Source organism: Myotis myotis, unplaced genomic scaffold (genome assembly GCF_014108235.1).
Source record: "Myotis myotis isolate mMyoMyo1 unplaced genomic scaffold, mMyoMyo1.p scaffold_m19_p_12, whole genome shotgun sequence".
Classification (NCBI taxonomy): domain Eukaryota; kingdom Metazoa; phylum Chordata; class Mammalia; order Chiroptera; family Vespertilionidae; genus Myotis; species Myotis myotis.
In genome coordinates this window covers 20434415-20461641 of record NW_023416316.1, presented here as the reverse complement: position 1 = coordinate 20461641, position 27227 = coordinate 20434415, and the positions used below count along the sequence as shown (strand labels likewise).

Sequence of the window (27227 nt, the reverse complement as noted above, 5' to 3'; positions counted from 1 at the left end):
AAAATTGTGCACTTGGGGGGTCCCTCAGCACAGCCTGTGCCCTCTTGCAGTCTGGGAGCCCTCGGGGGATGTCCAGCTGATGGCTTAGACCTGCTCCCCTAAGCCATCAGTCGGACATCCTTAGCGCTGCCGAGGCTCCTGCCACTGCTGCTGGGTTCACCAGTCATGAGCCCGACTTCTGGCTGAGTGGGTGCTCCCCCTGTGGGAGCACACTGACCACCAGGGGGCAGCTCCTGCGTTGAGCATCTTCCCCCTGGTGGTCAGTGCGTGTCATAGCAACTGGCTGTTCCATTGTTCTGTCGACTTGCATATTAGAGTTTTATTATATAGGATTGCCTGGAAAGTGCTTTGTACATAGTAAGCCCTTAATAAGTGTTTGCTGAGTGATTAGTAGGCCCTGAGCAGTGAGGAATCAAGAATGGATTTGGTGCCTTAGCTGGTTTGGCTCAGTGGATAGAATGTCGGCCTGTGGACTGAAGGGTCCCAGGTTTGATTCCGGCCAGGGGCATATGCCTGGGTTGCAGGCTTGATCCCCAGTGCGGGGCATGCAGGAGGCAGCTGATCAGTGATTCTCTTTCATCACTGATGTTTCTATCTCTCTATCCCTCTCCCTTCCTCTCTAAAATCAGTAAAAATATATATTATTAAAAAAAGAATGTATCTGCTGCCCTGGCCAAATATCTCAGTTGGTTAGAGTGTTTTCCTGTATACCAAAAAAAGGTTACGGGTTCAAATCCCAGTCAGGTCACATACCTAAGGTTGTGGTTCGATCCCCAGTAGGGGCATGTATGGGAGGTAACCTGTCGATGTTTCTTTCCCTCCCTCTCTCCTCCCCTCTGTCCTTTCTTTCCTCCCTCCCCCTTCTTCACTCTAAAAATCACTTTAAAAAAACATCCTTGGGTGAAGATTAAAACATAATAAAGAAAAAGAATGGATTTGATGGTATGAAGGTAGAATTCATAGAACTTGAAAACTAAATATGGATTGGAGGGATAGACAAAGAAGAGTTGAAGATGACTGAGTTTCCAGCTAGGGTCAACAAGAGGATGATAGTGTTATCAGTAGGAAAGAGAGAGTCCTGGAGAAATATGAGATGCCAGCAGGACAGACTATGGCATGTCTGGCAATATTTAGAAATTCAGTGTTAGACTCAGAAGAAAAGCAGAGCCGAAGCTAATTATTAGAGAGAGCATCACAGAGTGGTTACTGAAGATTGCACAGAACAACTAAGCATTCCTGCTTTACTGTTTATCAACTTTGTGTCCATCTCAGGCTGCTTAATATTTTCAGGTAAAACACCCAGTGGTTTTTTTGTTTTGTTATTGATTTCAGAGAGGAAGTGAGAGAAAGAGAGAGAGAGAGAGAGAGAGAGAGAGAGAGAGAGAGAGAGAGAGAGAGAAACATCAATGATGAGAGAGAATCAATCAGCTGCCTCCTGCATGACCCATACTGGGGATTGAGTCAGTAACCCGGGCATGTGCACTGACCAGGAATCGAACCGTGACCTCCTGGTTTATAGGTCGATGCTCAACCACTGAGCCATGCCTGCTGGGCAGCACTCAGTGTTGTAATAGTAGAATAAATGTTAGTTTCATTTCTTCTCTGGTGGCAGGGAAAGGAGAGCCTGGACCAGCATCTACATTTAGAATAGGGAAAAAGAGTAGATAGCCTCAGGGTTAGGGTACAAACCAAGAGCATAGTCATGGATAAGAATTTGAAGAAGTGATATCAGTTGTAAGGAGGCCATTAGATTGGACAGTTAGGGGGTCAAATGGACCATTATTTTAATTGCATGATCATATTGATAGACTGTGAGAGGATTTTAAAAATCAACAAAGCTGAAGCCATGATAACTACACTATGATTTCAGAGACTGAGGTATGACAATGGCTTCAAGTAGTTAGAAGACAAAGTTTAATAGAGTAAACTTTAAATGGTGATAGGATTTGGGTAGAAACTAGTTATAGTAAAAATGAGGAAGAAATCACCTTAGTTTTTACAGGGGAACCATTTGTTAAATAATGATAAAGAAATAGTTTATAGTTGAATAAGTAGAATACTGCCAGATTAAGGAAGCACTCTGGAGATCTTGAAAATCAGAGAAACAGAACTGGATTTTGACTTTTTCTTAAGCATGTTTTCTACTGATTTTCAGTAAGAATTATTAAGTCCAGCCATTATAGTTTGTAGCAAAAACAATTAATGTCAAAATATGCATTTAGTTGCTACTTTTATGCATGATTTATGTTAGCCTTAATTAGATGTTATAATATTTTGTATAATCGGGTTTTTTTCTTTTCCTTTTAGGTCAACTTTCTTTCTATGATGCAAACTCAAAACAGTTGTTGTATTCCTTTAAGACAAAATTTACTCAGCCAGTACTACCTGGTTTCATGGTGAGTACCTAATTTATATTTTATTTGGTTTGGCAACTTTAAGAATAACATATTGGGAAGTAGAATATCTTATTTTTTTTCTTCATATTCCCCTCCTTTTCACCAATCCACTTCTTAAATCTGTGATTGTCTGTGTGTTTTTGTTATATTTTGTTGAAGTAAATGATAATACATAAAAGACCACAAATCATAAGCATGCAGTTTGATGACTCCTCATAGGATTGTGCTCATTTTTGTAACCAACATCTAGATCAAGAAGTGGAACATTGCCAGAATCTCATAAGCCCCTTTTGCCCATTTCCAGCCCCTTCTGCCCTTCTCCACAGAGGTTACTATCTTGAATTTTAATACCAAAAATTTTTCTTCCTTTCCAATTTTATGTAAGTAGAATCATACAGTATCTTTTGGCTCAACATCATGGTTGTGAAGTTTATCCATGTTATTATATGTGGTGGTAGTTCACTCATTCTCATATAGTTTTCCATTATATGACTATGCCATATAATTTATCCATTCTAATTTAGTTGGATACTTGGGTAGTTTCCCTTTGGGGACATTTATAAATAGATCTGCTGCAATAATATTGTGATGACTGTGCGTGGTCCCAGGTGGGGACTGGAAATACCGGGGAAGACTTTGTGAAGTATAGGATTGTCCAACCACTATGTTGTGCACCCGAAACTAATTCCAAATAATATTGAATGTCAACTGTAATTGAAAATAAAATTTAAAAAAATAAATAAAATAAATAAATAAATAAATAGATCTGCTATGAATATTCTAGTTCATGTCTTTTAGTAATGCATATGTTTTTTATTGGGTATATAACTAGGATTGGGGTTGTTAGATCATGTGGTATGTGATCAACTATAGTAGAGTGTTTCAAAGTCACTAGTTATACTGATTTACCATTAGCAGTATTTGAGAGTTTGAATTCCCCTACATCTTGAATAACACTTGGTATTGTCCTTTTTTATATTAGTCTTGATAGTCTTATAGTCCTTTTATATTTGTCTTTCTAGTTCTTCCATATTACATTGTGATTTTCATTTGCACTTCCTTGCTGTTAAACACCTTTTTATGTGTTTATTGACTATTTGAATATACTCATTTGTGAAATGGTTGTTCCAAGTCTTTTGCCTGTATTTCCATTGGGTTTTCTTCCTATTTTTTATTGATTGATTGGAGTTCTTTATACAGTCTGAGTCCTTTGCCAAACATATGTATTATAGATATCTTCTCCACTCTGGCTTTCCTTTTCCCTCTTTTATTAGTGTCTTTTTAACTTTTTAATATATTTTTTAAATTGATTTCAGAGAGGAAGGGAGAGATAGACAGAAGCATCAAGGGTGAGAGAGAATCATTAATTGGCTGCCTCCCGCATTCCCCCCACTGGGGATGGAGCTTGCAACCCTGGCATGTGCTCTGACCAGGCATCAAACCGTGACTTCCTGGTTCACATGTCAATGCTCAACAACTGAGTCACACCAGTTAGGCTTAATTTTCTTTTTTAAAGTCAGGTTTATTGAGGTACAATTTACAATAGTGTACAGCTCTATAGGATTTGACAAATGCATACAGTTGTATAACCACCACAATTGACATAGAGCATTTCATCACCTTAGAAAATTCCTTCACGCTCCTTTGTAGTAGACATTTCCTGTCACACCCAGCCCTGGCAATCACTAACCAGTTTTTAGTCCCTAAAATTTTGCTTTTTCCAAAATATCATAGAAAGGAATTGTATGGTTTGTAGACTTTTCCCCCCCATTGTTGGCACTATTACAGATGCCCTCTATTTCCCCCACCTTTACCCACCTCCACCCAGCTCCCACTCTTCCCTCCCCAGCCATCACCACATTATTGTCTGTGTCCATGGGCTATGCATATATGTTCTTTGACTAATCTCTTCTCCTTCTTTTATCCATTCCCCCTTCCCTTTGCCCTCTGAGATCTGTCAGTCTGTTCTATGGATCCATGCCTCTGTTTCTATTTTGTTTGTCAGTTTACTTTGTTCATTAAATTCTACATATAAGTAAAATCATATGGTATTTGTCTTTCTCTGACTTATTTCACTTAGCATAATAATCTCCAGGTCACCCATGTACATTTGAAATTCATCTGTGTTGTTGTGTTTGTCAGTAGCCCCATTTAAAAACAAACACGTTTTTATTGATTTTAGAGAAAGAGGAAAGGAGAGGAATAGAGAGATAGAAACATGGAAAAAGTATCTCCTGCACGCCCCCTACTGGGGATCGAGCCCACAAACTGGGCATGTGCCATGACCGGGACTCTAACCAATGACCTCTTGGTTCATGTGTTGACGCTCAACCACTGAGTCACGCCTGCTGGGCTGTAGCCCCTTCTTTTTTATTACTAAGGAGTATTCCAAGTATGTATGTACCACAGGTTTTTCATCCATTCACCAGTTAAAGGACATTTGGACATTCCAGTTTTGGGCAGTTCTGAATAAAGGCACTGTAAACATTCACTGCTCTTTGTTCTCAAGCAAAGCAGTTTTATCTTTCATAGACTCATTCATATTCATGATAATAAATAGAATATGACAATTGTATGTGGATATTGCTATTTGGATTTTTATTTTTCTCAGAAGTCTTTACAAAATTATAAAAGCGTTATTACTGTTACACTAGGGAAGAAACTAATGGATTTTACTGTTAACGGGAGGGTGTTAGATTCCTATAGTCTCAAGGCACACCTTATCAAAACCTAAAGTTGTTACTGGGATAAGGAAGTTGGCTCTTTGTGCACTTCTCTTAGTTGTGAAAGTTAGCATCAGTAATGATAGCCAATTCCTTTTGCCTAGATTAATCCAGTTTCACCTCTGCATTTCTGCAGCCCTTGGGTCCCTGTCTTGTGTGCAGCTCCAGGGGGCTCTGCTACCACAAAGACTCCCTCTGACTTCTGTGATTCTAAAAGACTCTTGAGTTAGCCTTTTCACTTCCCCTCAGTTCAAATATGAAGGTTATCAGTTTACAACTTACTGATGTTCACATATGTGGCATTTTGCCTTTCAGATGGAAATTTAAGGCTCATTTAAATTCTAATTTGATTTGAAATCTGACTGAAGTTTTGTTTCTGTCTTTTCTTAGGTTTGGTGTGGTGGACTTTCTTTGAGTACTGGGATGCAGGTTCCAAGTGCTGTGAGAACACTTCAGAAAAGTGAAAATGGCATGACTGGTTCAGCTAGCAGCCTAAACATTGTTACTCAGTAATGCCTACTCAGAATGCTTCACCCCTCCTTTTGCTTGGGTGGTCTAATCATAGAAACTTATGCGTGGTGGAAATGAGGTTTGCTACGTTCTGCTTTAAGGCCTGGAATCTGTTAACATTAAGCATCCAGTACCACGTATTCAAAGGAACCTACTGTGCAATGTCATAGAAGCAAGCAGAGATTGAGCAAGAAACTGATATTTTGAAGAGCAAATGGAGAAAAAGGCAGTATTTAAATAGTTACTTGAATAGAAACTCATCTTTGTGTTTCTTGGATTACTTTGGCTCTTCTAATATATTTAGTTACATATGGTAGCCCTAGGGCCTGAAGAAAAAGCATTTAAATCTTGCCTTCTTTTGTCTTCATTTTTTTCTCTTATCACTGCAAATCATTTAGTTCTTACACTGAAGCTTTTAAAAATATACAGTCCTCTGAGGTTCCCAAAAAATTAAAATTGGTTGGGGATTCTAGACAGGTTTTCTTACAATGATTTGTTTTCCCCCCGTTATAAATAAGTTGAGTTTTGCCAAATTATCCTCTTTTGTTTTATTGACTAAAATATATATAATTGTCTGTTTTCTAAATGTCGTGGTATTTTTCTTGTGGTTATAACTCAGAATAAAGAGTGGATAGAAAGTGTTTCTAGACATAATAGCTTAAAATCACCCAAATTTCAGTGTTTTACCTGCTGCACTAACAATAGCAAAGGTTATTCTTTATATGTTGCCCTATTTAATTAGACTGCTTTTCATTCCATCATTTTGGATGATGGGTACTATTTTTAAAAGCTTTATATTTTCTGATTTTGCTAACTAGTTTAACACTATCTTTAGTAGTTATCTTTGGTAAAATTCCCACTTGGATTTGGTAATAACTGATAATACTTTACTGATTTTTAATATTTTTAGTAGGAAGAATGTTTATTAAAGTTATATAGAAGGTGGAAAACCTACACTACTCAAATTTACCTAAGAAAGATAGGCTCTAAAGGGAGATGCCTAAAACTATTCTTTACTGGTCATTTATATATGTTTTTGATAAGATATGGAATGGTTTAAACAAGTATTTTGGGGGGAAAATCTATCTCTGACTTATTTGGCATATAAGTTTTTCAGTCATTACTTAGAAAAAAATCAACATAGAATAATCTTCCCCAGAGTTAGGAAAAATGTGTTAACAACTAGTAAAACCCATGTTTATTGAGAACATATCTGTTTTTTAAAAGTTGATTAAAATTTATAACACAAATCCTTTGAGCCAAACTGAAAGTTGTAATTACAGTAGTATTTAAGAATTTCTTGAGTGTTTTAAAGAGATCTGAATTGGTATGTTCCTTAATTTTTGGAACATTTTAACATTCATCCTCATTTTAAGTATGTTGTACTATGACAACCTTCTTCCAAGGAGTGACCGACGCTGCTTACATTACAGTTGCTATCCACAGAAAGGCCTGCGGAATAGGAATAGCTCATTCTTTCTTAAATTTTATGGATTACTGATAGGATGTTTTGTTCATTTTGAAACAAATCTAAATGAGGAATTTTATTTGAACTGGGTATTGTTTTTAAAGAGGACATTCATATCTGCACCATTGTCTTTAAAAGTATAAAGACTATGAGGGAGTTTTGAGAATGAAATATATTAATAGATATTCTTTTGATTCTTCAAACAAATATAATTTTGGTTTTTGTTTCTCCAAGATTTCGATAGAAATTTTTGGATGTTCTCTTTCCTATAGCAGGTTATCCAGGACCTGAGGAAACAGGAAGTTATAATTATCTTCCACAGAGTCAAACCTGAAAGCAGTAATTTAGTGGTGGAGCTGCTTTTTGTGAACTGTTATACATGTATATTTTAGCAAAAATGACACAGAAAAAGCCAGAAATTCTTGTATAAAATTGTTTACTATTAAGTCTTATATAAATGTGTATTTAATTCAGTGCCTTCTTCCTCTAAGGATGCTCTTTTTTACTCCATGTCCCATATCCCATTCAGTGTCAACTGATATTGAAGCCAGAGGCCATTATGTTAAACTGGTGAGGGCTTCTATTGCCGGGGCATGGGGAAAGGAGATACTAATCAGGGGCTGCTGGAGTGCATATGATTCTTTCCTGTACTCATGCTATCATTTGAAACCCTTCATAGAAAATTCTCTAATTCTCAATTGGAAAATTCACTTGAAGAAATACTATTATTCAAAATAAGAATCTGAGGTTTACTTACCTCTTACTGTGCTTCTTAAAGGTCTCTAAAAGAAAAGAGCAAAATGTGTGGGGTTTTGGTTTAGTTGTTTATAAGTTTATTTGTGTTAAACTGGAGAAAATTTGCCACCTTCATTTTCACACTGGAGTAAAATGAACTATAGTGCCTAATTAAATAGTCTCAAATTAATGTAACTATTTCAACTTGATATATATATATGTCATTGACATTTAAATTAAAAATATTGAGCTCTTTTGCTCAATTTAATACATTGTGTTTAGCTGGTATACCCTTTCAAACATTCTTTATTGGTTTATTTAATTATTTACTCTTTGTTTTGACAGGTCAAACATGATTGCTTTCTGTAAAAGAAATGCATGAGAGGTTGACAGTAATGGATGTATCACAGGTCTAAAACAATTGTGTTTTATAAAAACATGCTTTTAGTATTATATTTCTCTTTTAGCAGTTGAATCCCAAACCAGTTTTAGTAAATTGGATAAAGAAATGAAGGAATTGCCTTAAGCACTTTAGAAATCTTTTATAATTCATTTTGATTCTTTGGGCTGACCATGTAACATCTTTAATTTTTGGTAAATATGTATATACCAAACATTTAATAACTGCACATAGAAATTTAATATACAGTGATTCTTTGAATGTTCCCAGTGTAGGTAAACAAATGGAAAATATTAGAGGCATGCCTGTCTGTGTACATGGGTTTAATTGATGGCATGTGTACCATTATGACAGTGAACTGCTGCTGTACAGCTAAACTTGGCCTACTTTGTTCTATAAACAGTTTTTCCCGTGTTATCATCAAAAGAAACATATTGGCTTAGTTTTATTGACTCATTTATGAAATTAAAACATGAACAATATCATGTATCATTTGAATTTTTGTGACTGATCCTTGCTGGTATGAATAATAAAAGCAAATAATTTGTCATGAAATCTTTTAATTAGGCTACGATACTCTATTTCATGACATACCTAGAATGATTTTTTTCCTATATACTTTTTCCATAAAGTTATCGTTATTTATATTGTTTGTTTCTTTCGGAAACATAGGTTAACAATTGGAAAAGGATATTATGAAAAGTGATTACTTCAAGAGTATTCATTTCAGAAGAGGGAAGTGTAGACTTCTTACTATAAATTATGTGGTTCCAGGCTGGAAAATCTAAGAACTATATTTTCAAATCATAACAATTCTTTTTCAGAAAGCTTGTATTTGTTAGATCAGTGTTCATTCTTTGGCTAAGTAATACCACAATTATTTTAAGTCTGTGATGTGGCAGTCGAACTTTATATTCAGATTTCCAAAATTAATGAAGTTTGATTTACTGTGCATATAGTTTTGCTGCTTTTGGGTAATGTAATGACAAAGTTTGTATCTTAAAAATCAGAAATTTTAAAAGGTAAATGTGTTACAGTTTGTTAAAAAATTCAAATTTTGATAAGCACATTACACATAATATGTTCATTTTTATGTAATCACATAAAATAGATCTGTAAAAGTTTCTCCCTTGATTTTATTTTTACACTGGATATATTCTTTTAGGGAAGTGAATGGTCAGCATAAGTTTACTCAACATCTAAGTAACCATAAAGTTATTTGTTATTTTTAAACAAAATGTACATTTCATAATGCCAGTGCTAGAGCATTATGAGATCGTGAATGTTTCTTTAATCATCACAGGAAGCATACCTCATGTTCAGTGTAGTTTTAGTTGTTTGTATCTTACAGTATTCACATTATGCCAATATCTGTGATCCTGCTATGTCACCTGTGATAGCTTTGTTACTTGGAATATTTGATTAATGCAAATACTTTAGTTTTTTTGAGTAATTTGGAGTTAAACAGATTACATTTATTATATTTTGTTTTTGTTGAAAAGATAGTGTTGGGCATACCATATAAAGGTTAGTATTGGCTTATAAATACCAGAGATTGCCATAGTACTTTCTCCTCAGACTACTCAATTAAATTAAAACAGTATTTACTATTTCTGGGTCAGTATAAGGTAATAACTTTTGATTTATAACCATTTGAGCTATGTTAGTTTAAACTACATATTTTCTTAATGGCACCCATTCAGTAAAAGCTGGTCCTTTGGAATAGACATACGTTAAGATTTCACAGTATGTAGGGCAGAAGGTAGGTGAATGTGGTGTTCACTTTGGCTTGGAGCTTAAGTTTAGACCTTTTTTTTTTAAGTCAAAATGTAAGTAATTGGTAAAAGGCATTTCTATTCATATTGGAACTTTTCGGAGAGCCTAAGGGCTATGAGAATAATCTGTTTTGTTTTTGTTTTTTTTGTTTAACCTTTCCAATATCTCTTAGGTACCAAAGCACTGAGTCTAGTTTACCTTTTAAGGGAGACTCTTTAAAATCAAATTTATACCTAACTCATACTGTAAGATAAATAATAGCTAAAGTTTTAAAGTAATTTATATTAAAAACCACTAGTCTTTAAAATTTCTCAATATAAAAACATTTGGCTTCATTTTTAAAAAAGTATTTAAAATTAATCCCCTTAGCTCTACCATACACTAGATCTATTTCCTCTATATAAATCATTTCTCATCTTTGGGCATCCATTGCCTCACATCTTACTCAGCCTACCTCACAGGGCTGTTGTGAGGAACAAAATGAAATGGAGTATATGAAATTGATTCAACAACAGTAAAATGCTACATAAATGTAAGGGATTATTTTCAGTTAATAATGGATTTAAATGTTTGGATATTTCTAGATGCCATTTACTTTGATAAAGCATGTGCTTAAAGTGGTATCACTAGGACTTTAAACATGATTTTAAAAAAACCCTGACTACAGTGTCCTTTAACATTCTTTCGTTTGCATGATGTGGCCTTTTTGTATTTTCTCATTAGGCCTGTACTCTGTAACAGCTTTCTATAACTGTAAAATGTCTCCCACACCATTAGTGTGTGTTGCTGTAGAATAGTAGCATAAATAAATGATCTAAGCTGTTTCCATCCAGGCATTTGCACTTTCAGTTTATGACTCTTCAGTGCCACATATGCAAAGACTGAATTTGGCCTAAATAATTATTTCCAAGCAACCAAATTAAAGTTTGTTGTCATTGGATAAATGATTTAAGGTCTATGTGCCCATTTAACATTAGACTTTTGTTGCATTGTCATTAAAAACAAACAAACAAACATGAACCTGGATATCATTTAGTGTCTCTCCTCAGAAAAACTGTTTTGCTTTAAATTGGATTTATTAAATGGTTTACATGTTATCTTTATTTATAGATTATTTGGTATGTTATCATCTGGACATGGTTTTGCTATGCAGTTCTGATAATCAAAATCCTAATTCCTCAGGTTAAAATTTTAAGTTGTGGATGAAAAACATGAACTACTTATAATACACTCAGTGCTGCAAACTAGTGTTTTAAAACACATATTGCCTCATTTTCCTTGGAAACAAGACAAAGCCTTTTAAATGGTTTTTAACTTTAAAATAGTGTCTTCAAAGTGGAGTAATTTGTACGTTGAAATGATTGTGTGCTCTGTGTAGAATGACCAAGTTAAATTCTTACAAAAGCACCTGGAATATCTCATCTAAAAATTAAACTTCTTTTTCTGCTTTCTTTGGCTTCAGTGCGTGCATTTTATCAGTTCTCATTAAAAATATACAATGTGCTTTTGAGGATGACAAGCTAAAAAAAAGTCATAGTTCCTTTGCACCCAAAGGGGCACTACTTTCAACAGAATTTCATGCAATGATGGCAAGTTCTATGTAGCTGCCGTTTTAGGACAGTGCAGCTATTGATGGAAGGTGAAACATGCTTGAAGTTAGGGACTTTGGAGCTTGTCACATAAATGTTAGCTGGATCTCTGTGGGATAAGAGCTCAGGAAATTGTGTGCCCTCTACTTTTCTGTTTCCCTTACTATGCCCTATTTCATAGTCACACCACATGGTACTAGTAGTGTGTTTATGCTCCTTATGCAGAAGGTTGCTGGGATGATTAGATTGTGGAATTTTCAAGAAACTTTACACAGCTGTTACACAATATGCTGTTAATGGAAGAGTATTCATGATATGAAATGGAAAAAGCAAGTCTAACAGTATATATATATATTATGATACTGTGAGCATATTCACGCGCTAAGACTTGGGCAAGAAGAGTCCCTGCCCTGATCCTCACTCTGGTGGTTCCTCCATGGAATGAAAAAGTGAAGGAGCCAAGGATTGCACCCACTCAGAGTTCGCATTCCTCTGCATAGAATTCCCTGCTGAACCAACCCAAAGCTTGCTTCCAGAACACATGCAGGCCTCTTTCCCAGGTCCATCCTGAAGACAGCATGCTCTACAGATGTATACACCTCCATACTTTAGGGGCAGGAGTTTGTGAGGAGTGTGGCTTAGTAATGCAGACTGGGGAGTCCACATGCATGCATACCAGGGCCCTTCTGGCAAAGGTGAAGTTAGAAGTAAATGGAGACAGACCCAGGGGCTTGGGGGAAGAACAGGCTAATCTAGTTTATTCTTACCTGTTTAGACACTAAAACATCAGGGTTGGCCTCCATTTGTACTCTTGCTTCAGGCCCTACAGTGTTGGGTAGTCTAGGATGTGTGTGTGCCCTGCAACTGAGTGATTTTTAAAAAATGGATGTTTGCTTATAATAAAGGCAGTTTTTACCCATCCTTGTACCCCTCCTTCAACTGGATTGGCTAACCAGATTAAAGCATACTGACTAGAAGGCTCACTGCAGACTCCCCACTAGTATCCTGGAGAAGTAAGCAGTCATTGCTGTAATTATGTTAAATATTACATAATCCAATGAAATACGAGTATGAAAAATTATTTATGAAGAAAGTTGGGGAAACTTTAGAGATGAAGACCTAAGATAAGTTGGTGTCAAGTCAGGTGCTCAATAGAATTGTAAATGATAGGGAGGACTGTAAAAAAGAAAACTCTAAGACTCAGTTCAGATTCTTTCCCTTGTATTTTTAAGTTCCAGGTCCACTTTAAAGAAACACTAAAAATTATAGATGATACATTATGTCTGTGATTTACATAAGAAAAAACAGAAACTCCGATCGGTTAACCCATGCTTAAAAAGACCTTAGCTCAAATCAAAATATTGGCCAGTGTAAACTCTCTGCTTTAACTTATCTTTTTTAGATTTACATGGAACAAATACCTTGAAAGGTATTTACTTGTAAGAACCTAATGATTATCCCCCCCCCGCCCCCCCACTTTTTTTAATGTGAAAGCTAGAAGGGATCTTATCTTTTTTTAAATATATTTTTATTAATTTCAGAGAGGAAGGGAGAGGGAGATAGGGACAGAAACATCAGTGATGAGAATCATTGATTGGCTACCTCCCACACACCTCCCCCCCCCCCCCCACTGCGTCGATGCTCAACCACTGAGCAACACTAGCTGGGCTATTTTCATATTAGTTTTTATTATACAATTTTCAAACATACAGAAAAGGAGAGGCTATTAATGAATAACTTTATGCTCGTCACCTAGATTTATCAGTTGTTAAAGTTTGCTATCCTTTAAAGTATCTAAAATTGACATGGTAAGTATTGCAATATGCATCAATGATTATTTTTTAAGCACAGCCACACTGTTAACATTCTTAGTAAAATTAACAACAATCCTAATATCATCTAATGACTGAGTATATGTTAAAATTTCAGTTGTCTCAAAATTGCGTGTGTTTTTTATGGTGGCTTTCAACAAATTAGGATCCAGACAAGGTCCACACATTGCATTTGGTTATATGTCTCTTAAATCTCTGATTTTGTAGTAGTTCCGTCCCCCTTGTTAAATGCTGGTCACTTCTCTATACCGGACATTAAATCTAGAGTTTTATTAAATGTAGATTCAATTTTTAAACAAGAATCCTTTACAGGTGATGTTGTGTATTTTCTGTTGCATTGTATTAGGACTTAGATAATGTCTGGTTGTCCCAGATTTAATGGTAAGATTAATCAGTGGGTTCAGGTGGTGGCAGCCTAATTCATCTACTAAAAAGTTGCTCATCAACATTTCACCTTAATTTTAGCATCTATTGGTGAGTGTTGTCCTTTGTATTATTTCATTGGAGTAACAAACTGGTGTTTGTTCAATCATTCATTATTTATCAGATGTGATTTTCATTAGCATTTTGGTTACACTGAAATGCAATTCATACAAGAAAGGCAGGATAAATACTTATTTTTTCCTTTATCAAGTTTCAGGATAATGAGTTGGTGGTCTGGAATCTTTCAAATATGACTAATGAGTTTCAGTTTTAAAAAATCATTATGAAGCAAAAATTTTTATATATTTAATGTGTTTCAGTCAATACCAGTTACTCATTTGGATGCTCAAAATTTCCCATTTTAGGTCCCTAAAGTTAACACCTGTGTCCGGTGGTCCCATTAGTGTGATAACTTCCTTCTTCTGGATGTTACCTACATTTTTTATTAACCTACCAACAAGAAGCTCTAGGAATATAGAAAAACTAGTTCTAAGCAATGAGGACTTCTCCAGAATAACCTTGTACGTACACAAATTTCCTGGAAGGAAAAACAAACTGCTGGTCATAACCCTGGGAAATAGGAAAAAGATTTTTCATTTTTTATACTCTTCCAAAAGTCAGTTTAGAAGACAAATATATGAGGGGAGTATTTTCAGTTTTTACTATAAGCTGATAATTTTTGTAGAAATTACTACCATTTAATGCGTTATAGTTTCCAAAATTCACGTCAAAGTTGATTGACAGCTGGTCTTTTGGGTTAATTACACTGTTAGAAGGTAGAGAGCCGGTTCCGGAACCGCGTGCGTGTCCATCCCAGACCGAACCGGGCCCACCAGCCGCGGGAGCGTGGGAGCGTGGGTGCCGCGCGTGCCCTTCAACCTCCTGAGCAACGAAAACGCAGCTGCGGGTTCCCACGCACCCACCGCACCTGAGGGCACCAATCCGGTCAGGGCGTTATCCTGAGAAGTATTCGTCGTTACCTGGCACTCACATTGAACTGGCAGCCTGTGTTTTCATCTGCAAACAGCTCGGCAGGTGCCTCTCCGATCCTCGGTCCGCTCCCTAAAGGCGCGGGCCGCCTCGGGCTCAGCCCTGCGCTGCGGGGAGGGCGGGGGGGGGCACAGGGGGGGAGGCCCTGCAGGAGTCGCGGACGCGCCGAGGCGGCCGGGGAAGGTGGGAAGGCCTCCGACACCCACCAGCGCGCGCCCGCCGCCCCGCACTTGACGGCCCCTTTTGCAGCGGTTGCCGTGAGTGCCGTAAAGCAGTTACCGCCGCCGTCGGTGAGGTAAGAGACGGGAGGCTCTGCGGTCGCCGGGGATGGGCGGGTGTGTCAGGCAGGTGACGCCTGGGGCTCGGGTGTCCTCGCAGGGCGTCCCCCGGCGGTCGGGGCGGGCCCCGGGGTGAGCGCGCTCCGGGAGGGGCCCCTCGGGGTCGGTCCCCGAGCGCCCCGTGGCGGACGTCCCCTCGGGCGGTCCTTCCCACGCTCCGGGGCGTGTCAGCAAGTAAAATCCTCGGAGTGGGACGGGTTCCGTCGTGGGGGGCGACCCAGACCCTTGGAGGACCCGGTGGGGGAGTGGTGTTGGAGCGGGTCGGGAAAGCCGCCTGGGGAAGGGCGGGAGACCTGGCGGCGGGCGGGGGAGCCATGGGCCGGCGCGTGCCCCGGCGCGGAGGTGCGGGGGCCGGTGGGCGCCCTGCCTGTCAGGGCAGTGGCCCGGGCGTGGGCCTCAGCGGAGGGACCGCGATGCCCGGGGTGGGGGTGCCCCCGTGGGCCGCGCAGCTCCTACAGCTTTACCGGGAGGCGTCATTTGATCAACTGCCCCCCCTCTCTCCTGATGCTTCCCCCTGGGTTCAGCTTTTCGTTCATTTGGAAGGTGTTTCGGAAGCACCCCCTTTCTGTGCTCCATACCGCGGGGACGCTGCTCGCCTTGCTGCATGAAGTTTCCCGGCTCGGACGTCTCGCTTTTGGGCGCGGCATCGGTCGGGGCGGAGGGAAGACCCGGCCGGTGTAGAGGTGACCGCGGGGAGCGTTGGCCGGGCGTCTGGAGAACTGGGCTCGGATGCCATCGCCATCGTCAGTTTCTCCAGGAACAGGAGAGCTCATTGCTCGTTGAGCCTCCGTTTCCGCAGATGTAAAAAGAGAACCGAGATGACAGCAGGTTCTTCCTGCTTTCTACAGCCTTTTTCGCGTCTTGACACAGAGTGAAATTGCCGAGGAGGGGTGTGTGTGTGTGTGTGTGTGTGTTCGGAGGTGGCCAGTCGGGCTGTGGCTACCGCAGGGGAGGGGATGGACGGCTCCGACACCCGTGGCCCATGACAGATCCCGCTGGGAAACGGACCCGCCCGTTCCTCCTCCACCGCCCAGTCCCGGTTCGTGCGCTCGGTACAGGCAGCGCCCACGTCCTCTGAGAACAGTTCTGTGCGGGAAGACACCATCTTTATCTGAACCTCGTGTTTGCATTGGGACTCGTAGCTGCTTGGGCCACTTAGGCTCATAGCCATGCTTCCTGTAGAAAACTCGCGCTCACCTCTAAACCCTTAGAAGACAGGAACTGTATGGTATTTGTCATTTTACCTGCAGTGCTTAACAGTTCTTTGGCGTCTTGGCCTGCTACGATAGAGAGTAAATATTTATTCCCTGCAAGGCGAGAGTAGGGCTTTAGAGCGAGAAGAGGTCCCTCCTGATTGGGCAGAGCGTGGAAGATGTCACAAAAGAAGGGTCATTTGAGAGGAGCTCCGAGAAGAGGTGTAGAACTGGTTTTGTGGAAATGGACGGGAGCATTTCAGACAAGAGGGAATAAAAGGCAAGGAGGCTGGCAGGTGCGGGATGTGCTCCAGGAATACGTGGGCCAAACCGTGGAGAGTGTGAGGAGGGAGAAAGCCTAGAAAACTCGCCTGTGTTCAGTCAGGTTGCGAATACCCTTGGACGCCATTGTATGGAATTCGCACTTTATTTGTAGGTAGTAGAGAACCAGCGAAAAGTTTTTGAGTATCTTATTTTTTTAAGTGTCACATTATTCGTTTTAAAGGAGTAACGCCATTCCTAATGTAGAGATAGTGCTAGCAAAACGGAATGTTTTGACAGGCGAATATTCCTTTTTTGCATTTGAATTGCCTTGGCATTTATAGAAAATAATGAAGTGTAGTTAATTGGATATCATCTTGATAATAAAAATGCAGTTAAGTGATGATGTGTTTTGGAGGCTTATTTCATGTAAGAATTAATTTAGATTAGAGATGTGTCCAAAGAGAACAAGATATTAATTTGAACTTTATGTTTGTGTAGTGGTTTATATGGGCCTTTTATGCTTTCTTTCCCAGTTATTAATTCAGGCGTAGAAGAGGCTGAGCTCTGACACAGCCTGAATGCCACTTTAGATTTCATTAGGAATTGGTATACATTGATGCACGATTTATACACGTACAAGAAGCTGAGCTGAAATCTTGAAAATGAAGGATATTATCTTGTGAGCTGCCTTTATCAGAGTTTATTGTTTTATTTTAGATTTTCTCTGACAACAAAATTTAATATCATCACTGTTATTTTATGTTGCTTGTTTTCCAAGTTTTAGGAGATAGAAAATGATCATGATATATTCAGTTATCTTTGCTTAATATACAGGGGGGAGGGCAAAAGTGAGTTTACAGTTGTTTGTGTAGAAAATAATACAGTAATTAAAACTAATAATACAAGAATAAACTCAAAGTTTTGTGTACTCACAGGGGTAAACCTACTTTTGCCCCACATGTGAATTATCTGTAGCTCTAGTGGATTATTCATGTCACTGTTGATGTAATTTCTCTCAAGTGGTTTATTGGCCTAATACAATTTCTTAGAGTATCTGCTTTATATAGGCTTCAGCTCTGGAAGCTCATTTGACTTGTTTTAAGACCCCAAACCAATACTTCTGATTTAAGTTGGCAAAGTAAAGTCATTTGTGCCCTCTGCTATCTGAAATTACTTTGAAAAAGCAAGGCGAATAAAGACAAAGGTCACAGCTTGAATGAAACTAGGAGTCCTGTCTCCTCAAATCAAAATATTTGAGAAATGGTTGTCAGATGTAAGCAGGAAGAAATTAAAAGAGGATGTTGGTAGAAGAGTCTCAGGTAGAGCTGGCCGAACGAGAAGGAGGAGAGAGATCTGTTTGCAGTGGGGTCAGGATGCGTAGGAAGGCAGTGGGCGCTTCCGTGTATTGTTTGGCATCGTGAACCAGCAAGAAAGGAGCCCAAGAGACAGCAAGCAGATACACTGTCTTTGAAGGTAGCGCTCTCTTGGTGAGGCAAGAAGTTATGGCCAAACACCTTTTTCATAGTTATTCTCACACATGTACTCTCTGTCTCTCCCACACATAAACATGCACAAAACGCTCTGTCATAAAGAGCTTTCTTGTGTTCCAGAGAGTATCCTCTGGATCGGAACACAGCTTGCTTCTTCCTTCCACTATCTTCCAAGTAACTGACCAGGAAGGAGCTCACATCACTCAAAGAGAACTAATAATTAAAGAAATGGGCACAGTGTCTATACAAAAAATATTATAAGAAGAAAGGAGAAAAGAAAAGTGACAAAGGCCCCATGAAAAAACTGTATTGGTCTAACAAATTTAATGAAACAACTACTTTTTAAAAATAAGAAACAAAATTAATTGGCCCAAGAGCTAGGAAGAAGTAGTAAGAAAACAGTATATGGTAATTATGATCTGGTAGCGCTCACGAAAGGAAATGAAAGCCCGGCCAGTGTGGTTCAGTGGTTGTGCATTGACCCAGGCACCAGGATTCTCAGGGCACATGCCAGGGTTGCTGGCTCCATCCCTAGTAGGAGGCTTGCAGGAAGCAGCTGATCAATGTTGATGTTTCTCTCTCACCGATGTTTCTATCTTTCCCTTTTCTTTCCTCTCTCTCTAAAAATCAATAAAAACATATAAAAAAGAAATGGAAATAGCAAAAGGGAAAGAAAAAGAAAATCAGAAGTAAAAGGGCACATTGGAAACAAAAAGAATTAGTAAAGGACATGATGACAGGCTTTTGAAAGTTGAACAAAGTGAAATGGGAATGAAAGATGAAACAAGTGCTTACTTGTAGTTCTGGAAATAGAGAATTAAACATTGGAACAGAAACATATTCAAACATACCTTAAGAAAACTTTGCACAAACAAGAAATCGATTCTATAGACTGTAGGGCACACAGTGAGGAAAAACTAATAGAACAGTCATCAACATCTTTACATATTAGTTTTTTAAAAATTGAATTTCAGCCCTAGCTGGTTTGGCTCACTGGATAGAGCGTCAGCCTGGGGACTGAAGGGTCCCAGGTTCGATTCCGGTCAAGGGCATGTACCTTGGTTGCGGGCACATCCCCAGTAGGGTGTGTGCAGGAGGCAGCTGATCGATGCTTCTCTCTCATCGATGTTTCTAACTCTCTATCCCTCTCCCTTCCTCTCTGTAAAAAATCAATAAAATATATATTTTTTAAAAAATTGAATTTCAAAGATAAGGAATGCATTCTTTGCTCATCCTATTAAAATGATTAACTAACATATACAGGAGTGCTGGGGGAAGGCAGATATTGTCGGGAATATTTAGCATAACAGGAGAATGGTATAAAGCTTATAAGTCATCAGGGTAAAGATATTGTAACTTCAAAACAAACTGTCAATTGACAATTATTTTTGAACAATGCAAGAATTCAGGGTAAATAATACCCAGAAGTTCTTTTTGATGAACTGTGAGAAGATGAATATCAGCCATCCAGTAAGTGAACAGAGATTGTACAGCAAAAGGGCAGGGGACATAGTAACTAACAATAAGGCCAAAATAATGGTGAAATTTGTAGTTATCCTATATAATAAAGCGGTAATATGCAAAATAACCCTCATGCCCTCACAAGATGGCTGCTACAACCAGGCTGGCGGGGTTAGTGAGGGATGACAAAATGACTGAACAAGTAGGCTGCATGGGGTGACCAGGCCGGCAGGGGGGGTTAGTAAGGGACGACCAAACGACTGAACAGCAAGCTGCGTGGGGCAACCAGGCCAAAGGAGGGGCCGTGAGGGGCGACCAGGCTGGCGGGGGGGGGGGGGCAGTTGGGGGCGACCAAGTCGGCAGGGAGGGTAGTAAGAGGCGACCAGGCCAAAGGAGGGGCCGTGAGGGGCGACCAGGCTGGCAGGAGGGGGGGGCAGTTGGGGGCAACCAGACCGGCAGGGGGAGGGGGGAAGTTAGGGGCAACCAGGCAGGCAGGCAGGTGAGCGATTAGGAGCCAGCAGTCCAGGATTGTGAAAGGGATGTCCGACTGCCGGTTTAGGCCCAATCCCTGGCAGTCAGACATCCCCCAAGGGGTCCTGGATTGGAGAGGGTGCAGGCTGGGCTGAGGGGACACCCCCCCACCCCCCTGCACGAATTTTGTGCACCGGGCCTCTAGTAGAATATAATAGAATTGTAACAAGGTAAAAATAACTAATAAAAGTTAGGATTGAAAGAGAAGGTAAGGGGTAGTTTAAATTTGCTGTTTCCTCTTATTTTTAGCTAGAGAACAAAACCATAAAGTTTAGACATCAAGTAATAGAGGTGTTAGTATATTTAAAGGAATAAAGATAAACCTTTGAAGAACTAAATATATTTAACCAAAATCAAACAGTGGAGAAGTGGTAAGAAGAAGTAGAATGATACTAAATTTCTTGTCCTAAAGAAATAATCAGATGGGTCTAAAGATGAAAGAACAAAAATTTTTCTCATGGCCTTTACACTTGCAAAAACTGAAAACATACATGGGATATTTGTAAAAACTGATCACATCCTACCTAGATGACAAAAAAACAACAAAGAACTATCCTACAGATGATGTTCCTTGACCAAAACTTCCTTGATTTCTTCTCCCTGTGGCAGTGGTTCTCAGCATGGTCAGCAGCAGCAGCAGCAGCATCTAGAACTTGTCAGAAATGTAAATTGAGGTCCCACACCAGATCTACTGAGTCAGAAACTAGGGGGGAGAAGCCCCTAATCTCTGCTGGTCAGTTTTTATACATATCTTGTTTATGGTTTTTGTTATTTGCAATTGTAAAGAATGTCATGATAAACATTTTTATTCTTTCATGTTTTGTTTTGTTTTTTAATAAAAACTTTTTTTTTTTAATATTTTATTGATTTTTTACAGAGAGGAAGGGAGAGAGAGATAGAGAGTTAGAAACATCGATGAGAGAGAAACATCGATCAGCTGCCTCCTGCACATCTCCCACTGGGGATGTGCCCGCAACCCAGGTACATGCCCTTGACCGGAATCAAACCTGGGACCTTTCAGTCCGCAGGCCAATGCTCTATCCACTGAGCCAAACCAGTTTCGGCTCTTTCATGTTTTATCTCAGAACTGATTATTTCTTCAGGATAGGAAATTACCAAATCAAAGACTGTTCTGTAGAGCTTTAGATAACTTTTTCTTAAGTTGTTGGTTATTAGAGGTGAAAAATTAAAAACAGATTTTTGTCTCCTCTTTAGAAATATCTTTTTGTTCATGAAAAACAAGATTATCTTCTCATCCAAAAAGATGAAACCAACTGGGTTACTTTCAAAAGACAACCAAATGAGCACCACAGACTGATGAATAGAATCAATAAGAACGTGATTTTGGCGCTTTTAACTTTGACAAGTTCTGCGTTTCTGTTATTTCAGTTGTACTACTACAAGCACTATTTATCAGCAAAGGTAATTTTTTTCTCTCTTCTCATCATTAGGCGTCATTCTAGCTGTATGTTTTCCTAAATACTTCCCTTGTGCAGCACAGAAATTAATCACAGTTTTTCAAATCTTTGCAGAAATATTTCTTACTGCAATTTCCATCTTTGTGGGTATAGCAAGCAACTCAAAATTGCAATTAAATGTTATTCTAACAACACACTAAAAGTCAAAGGTGCCAGGCTTTAGTGATGTTTAATCTATTGGAGTTTTCTGATGTAGTTATATAAAAATTCTTATTCTTTTAAACAGATTGCCTCTCATGGAAAAGAAATCAATGATAAATAAGTTTGATAGAACATCTCTGTTGAAAATAGATTGTAGAAACAGGACCCAAAACACAGAGCAGTTAGACTGCAGTGGTTCTCAACCTTCCCAATGCCGCGGCCCTTTAATGCAGTTCCTCATGTTGTGGTGACCCCCAATGTCATTGTTACAAATTGAACATAATTAAAGCATAGTGATTCATCACAAAAACAATATGTAATTATATATGTGTTTGCCGATGGTCTTAGGTGACCCCTATGAAAGGGTCGTTCGACACCCCCCCAGGGGTCGCGACCCACAGGTTGAGAACCGCTGAGTTAGAGGGTGATTCTAGTAATTTACATGAGGTGCTGATCGCTTAGACTAGAGTGTTAGTGGTGGAGAAGTGGAAAGAAGAGCTATCAGGACTTGTTGGTGGGCTAGGTGTAGGATATGAAAGGCAGAAAAGATTGGGGAACTCTATAGTATTTTTGGTCTAGATAATTGGAAAGTAGAAGTTGTTTACTGAGATGGGAAAGACTAGGAGAAACTGAGGAATAGTGATGATCAGGAGGGGGTTTTTTTGCACATGTAAAGCTTGAGATGCCTATTTGACATCCAAGTGAATAGACAATGGGTATATAAGTTTGGATTTCAAAGAACTAGTCTAGTTGGGAATATTAATTGGGAGATGGTATTTAAAGCCATGGGAGTAGACAGGTTACCAAGGAAGTGAACGTAGAGTGAACGAGAGAGGAAAGTTTCATGGTCTGAGCTTTGGTAGCCTCCAGCATGTCAGGAAGGTGGTAAGAACAGGAAATGAGGCTCAGAAGGAGTCGCCAGAGAGAAATAGCAGGGAGACCAAACATATGGGGATCCTGAGGGCCACGTTAATGCAATGTTTAAGAGAAGCAGAGCGAACAGCAATTCGTGATAGATCAAATCAGACAAGTCCGGAGTGAATTTAAGCTCAAGTGAATTCGTGGAAGGAGAGCAATTAGAGGCAATGAAAACACACAGCCATTCGGAGTTTTGCTCTAATAAAGGACAGAAAATTGTTAGTTGGGAAAAGAGAAGTCAAGAGGGTTTTTAAAAAATTGTTTTAAGAAAGGGAGGATAATATCCTGTTTTTATTTTTATTTATTTTTAAAAAAAATATATTTTATTGATTTTTTACAGAGAGGAAGGGAGAAGGATAGAGAGTTAGAAACATCGATGAGAGAGAAACATCGATCAGGTGCCTCCTGCACACCCCCTACTGGGTATGTGCCCGCAACCAAGGTACATGCCCTTGACTGGAATCAAACCTGAGACCCTCGAGCTCGCAGGCCGACGCTCTATCCACTGAGCCAAACCGGTTAGGGCAGTGATGGCGAACCTATGACACGCGTGTCAGAGGTGACATGCAAACTCATTTTTTTGGTTGATTTTTCTTTGTTAAATGGCATTTAAATATATAAAATAAATATCAAAAATGTAAGTCTTTGTTTTACTATGGTCGCAAATATAAAAAAATTTCTATATGTGACATGGCACCAGAGTTAAGTTAGGGTTTTTCAAAATGCTGACATGCCGAGCTCAAAAGGTTCGCTGTCACTGGGTTAGGGCAATATCCTGTTTTTATACTGATGGGAATTACAGAGCTGCCTCTTTGTTGTTTTTTTCTCAAATATCCCTTGCTATTAAAATGTTACTGTCTAAATTGCTGAGCTTGTGATGAGAGACCAGTTCTGACCCTGCTTTAATTACTCAGTATATCCCTCCTTCCTTTCTTCCCTCCTCCCCTCCATTTAACAAACTTTTATTGAGCTTTTACTAATTACCCCGCACCATGATAGACATGGCAATGCAAAGGTGAATTGGATTTCCTCCCTGCCCTTGAGTTAGTTTGTGGTTTAAGGTGAGATGAGCCTTTTTAGAAACTTGGAGCACATTTCATTTTTAGGGTGAGACTATTCTAATTGTTCTTCAATATCCTCCCTTTTATACCTTGTAGAGAAAGAACACATTCAAGACATAAGAAACCTCTTGGATCTTCTTTGAGCTTGAAACAGTTTCCCTCTTTTCTCTAGACATTAGACATTCTTTTTCCTGTCACTTTCAAAGTATTTTGGGCTTATCTGATGAAAACTGATTCTTTAGGCCTGAATATTTTAAAAAACATTTTTTTAAAAACCTCAATATTTGCCCAGCCAGCTTGGCTCAGTGGTTGAGCATTGACCTATGAACCAGGAGGTCATGGTTTGATTCCTGGTCAGGTCACATTCCTGGGTTGTTGACTCCATCCCCAGTAGGCGGCGTGCAGGAAGCAGCCGATCAATGATTCTCTCTCATCATTGATGTTTCCCTCTCTCTCCCTGTCTCTCTCTCTCTTTCTCTCTGAAATCAATAAAAATATATTTTAAAAAAAATAAAGATGTATGTTAGGAAAAGTATGGGCATTGGAGCTGTGAAAAAGAAACAATGCCTGCTGTGCAGGGCTGTTATGTGGGATAGATGAGAGCACATTATTCATGTATGGAAGTGTCAAACACGTGCACTTAGGAGCTGCTCATAAATATTATTATACTTTCTTACCATTTTGCCACGGTGCCCTAACACTAACTCATTGTGTGGAGATAAGCTGAATTTAGGGACATAGAGCTAAATGGAAAAACCCTAATCCCCCAAAAGAAATTTAGAATAGCAAAGAGTTTGCTATTTATTGATGGAAATTCATTAGTTTGGAGATGTTGGCCATATATATTTTATTGTTTAACAACTTAATTAGCTTATTGCAATCTGTCATTGTTTTCTATCTTGGATAGATGTATAATTGTAGAATTCTTAGCTCATAACTCTATGAAAATAGATATTTGCTGAATGCTTATTAATGGCTAGAGGCCCGATGCATGAAATTCGTGCAAGAGTAGGCCTTCCTTCCCCTGACTGCTGACACCAGCTTCCCTCTGGCACCCGGGACCCAGGCTTCCCTCTGGCTGCTGGCAGGCACCCGGGACCCGAGCTTCCCTCGAAGCCCCGGCTTCATCTGGAAGGTCCTCCGGTCTAATTAGCATATTACACTTTTAATATTATAGACTATGAACCAGTTACGCAGTTTGAATCTCATGCCTCCCCTAAATGTAATGTTTCTTGCTGGTTACTGAACTTACCAAAATGTTCTTTTGTTATCTTCCTAGAATGGAGCTGGTTTATCAAAATCCAAAGGAAGCCGAATTGGATTTGATAGCATACAGTGGGTATGTACAATAAGCAAGAAATTCCTTAACTACAATGTTCATTTTAGTTTATTCGTTTATATACTCAATAAGTATTTGCTGAATGATGACAGTGATAATAGCTACCTTGGTGAGGAGTGGGGGTAGGTGGTCAAGGGGAAGGGGCAAGGCCCTATGCCAAGTGCTTTATAGGCAGTATCTCATTTAGTCCTCATGGAAACTCTAACAAGTCAGTACATTGTTATCCTTAGTTCACTGAGAGAGAGTCAGGTTAGGTTGTTAGTAAGTGACTGAGTCCAGATTTCTGTTTGCCTCCCAAACCCTCATTTACTGAGCTATAGAGCTTCCCCAAATGAATAAATATGTTATTAAGAATTGAACTATAAAAAGAAAAACATTTCCCCCACTAAATATTTGTAAATTTAAAAAAAAAAGAATTGAACTATAAAATAATGATTAGGAATAAAAACCTATTCAACATGTTTCCTTTATAAGATAAGGGAAACTAGCAATATTACAATATATCTCTGTTTTGGTTTATTAATTTCAGAGCCTACACATTTATAAAACATAGTTGCTTACCCTTTTTTTTTTTTCTAAACTTAGAATGAAAAACAATGCTAGGTTACTAATACAAAATTAAATTTATCCTGTTAGTATACATTTTGGATATGACCAGATATTTCTCAGTCTTTGGCTTCTGTTTAACCAGAAACATGAAAAGCTGTAGCTTAGAAGTAGGCTTTCAAGTCACCAGCAGCAATAAAGTATTAGTGATAATTTTAGGTCATTGGTGGCACCAATTGGATTTGAACTGTTTCAAGGGTAAAGACTGAGATATTCTATTATTAGGTTCCTCAACTATCAAGCCTAGAAGTATTAGTGTGAACTTTAAAACATTAAAAACAGTATTTCAATTACAGTTCACATTCAATATTATATTAAACTTACAAAGTGACCCCCCTGATAAGTGTAGCACCCACCTGACACCATAGGTAGATATTTCAATGTGAACTTTTAGTTACTGAACATAGCAGATGTTTTGCTCTATGTACTTAGGCTAGTCTGAGGGAAAGGGAAGTATGGTACACTTGGAGTGCATGGTCCCCAGTCACAGTTGTAAAGACTCTAGCAGAGGAAATAAAAAGGGGCATTTTGTGCATTCCATCTAGCCCTACTCTACCTCATCCCACCATTGAGAAAAACACATATATAATATACTTGGACCAGGTTTATTGTCCTGTGAGTGAAATAATGTGTTGAAATTTGAAATTCTGTATTTAGCAGCTGGGAAATATACCCATCTGAAGATAATGGGGATTCTCTATCATAAATTTTAACATTCTAAAGTATGATGATACTTTGGTTATATGTACTTTCCAGGTTTGCCATTTATTAAGAGTCCTCATATGTAAATTGAAAGAGCATGTTTAGAAAATGTTTTAAAGCTGAAATAGCATCAGTGAGATAGAAGCTTTTACTCTGTCCGGATTAACCAACAACATTTCCGAAACCTTTGGTATATAAAGCAGTCAGCAGGGGTGCAAATTCACTGATATATTTTTTAATGGGATTTGTGAATCATTTAAAGCTTAACATAACAGGAAAAAGTAGGGCAGCCCCATCCTTTTCATTCAGGGAATTATTCTTGAGGTGGAAGAAAATAATGTATTTTTTTAAAAAGGGTTTACTTCAAGGTACATGAGAGCAGCTCAGAGTACTAAAAATCACTCTTTATAATAGTTGCAAAATCACAGGGAAAGAAGTACTGAAATACTTTTATTCTAATATTTTAGAAGGAATAAAAGGTACTTATTGAAATCTGATCAATAAGTATAATACTGAGCCCTTATAAAATTCTAGAATGAATTATTAGGACCTAGCCTTTCACTAAGAACAAGTCCCACCAAACCACTCAGGTTCTGATAAAATTGTATATACTGGCAGATGAATAGGCAGGCTATCCTAGTGTCTTGTTTTCAACAAGACATTTTTCTTTCTTGTAAACAAACTAAATACTGAAGGCCAGATGATAATAGTCATGTTGATTTAGAATTAATTGGATTTAGAGTTCATTGGACATCTGTTTCCAAGGAGCATTGGTGATTTCATTGATAGCAACCTGGAAGTTGGATTTTGAAGGTGAATCTCTCTTTGAGCCTGCTCTAATCTACATTTATATTAATAATCAT

The 27227-nt window shown here is 38.8% G+C and overlaps 1 protein-coding gene across 20 annotated transcripts in view; it reads left to right on the top strand.

Moving 5' to 3' along the window:
• FSD1L (fibronectin type III and SPRY domain containing 1 like) overlaps positions 1-27227 on the top strand; it is a 96125-nt gene that overhangs the window by 41445 nt on the left and 27453 nt on the right. For 12 of the 20 annotated variants that reach the window (XR_004971191.1, XR_004971192.1, XM_036330127.1 and 9 more), the window contains 3 exons: positions 2308-2396; positions 21335-21541; positions 24997-25056. Coding sequence is in view for 17 of the 20 variants with exons in the window: in XM_036330127.1 (XP_036186020.1) it covers positions 2308-2396; positions 21335-21541; positions 24997-25056 (356 nt within the window). In the remaining 3 variants the exon portion in view is untranslated. Of the gene's footprint in view, positions 1-2307; positions 2397-5509; positions 11459-14993; positions 15138-15161; positions 15355-15393; positions 16071-19289; positions 19598-20245; positions 20853-21334; positions 21542-24996; positions 25057-27227 lie in introns of those variants that run through there. The other 8 variants (XM_036330135.1, XM_036330134.1, XM_036330140.1 and 5 more) reach the window with 7 other exon arrangements.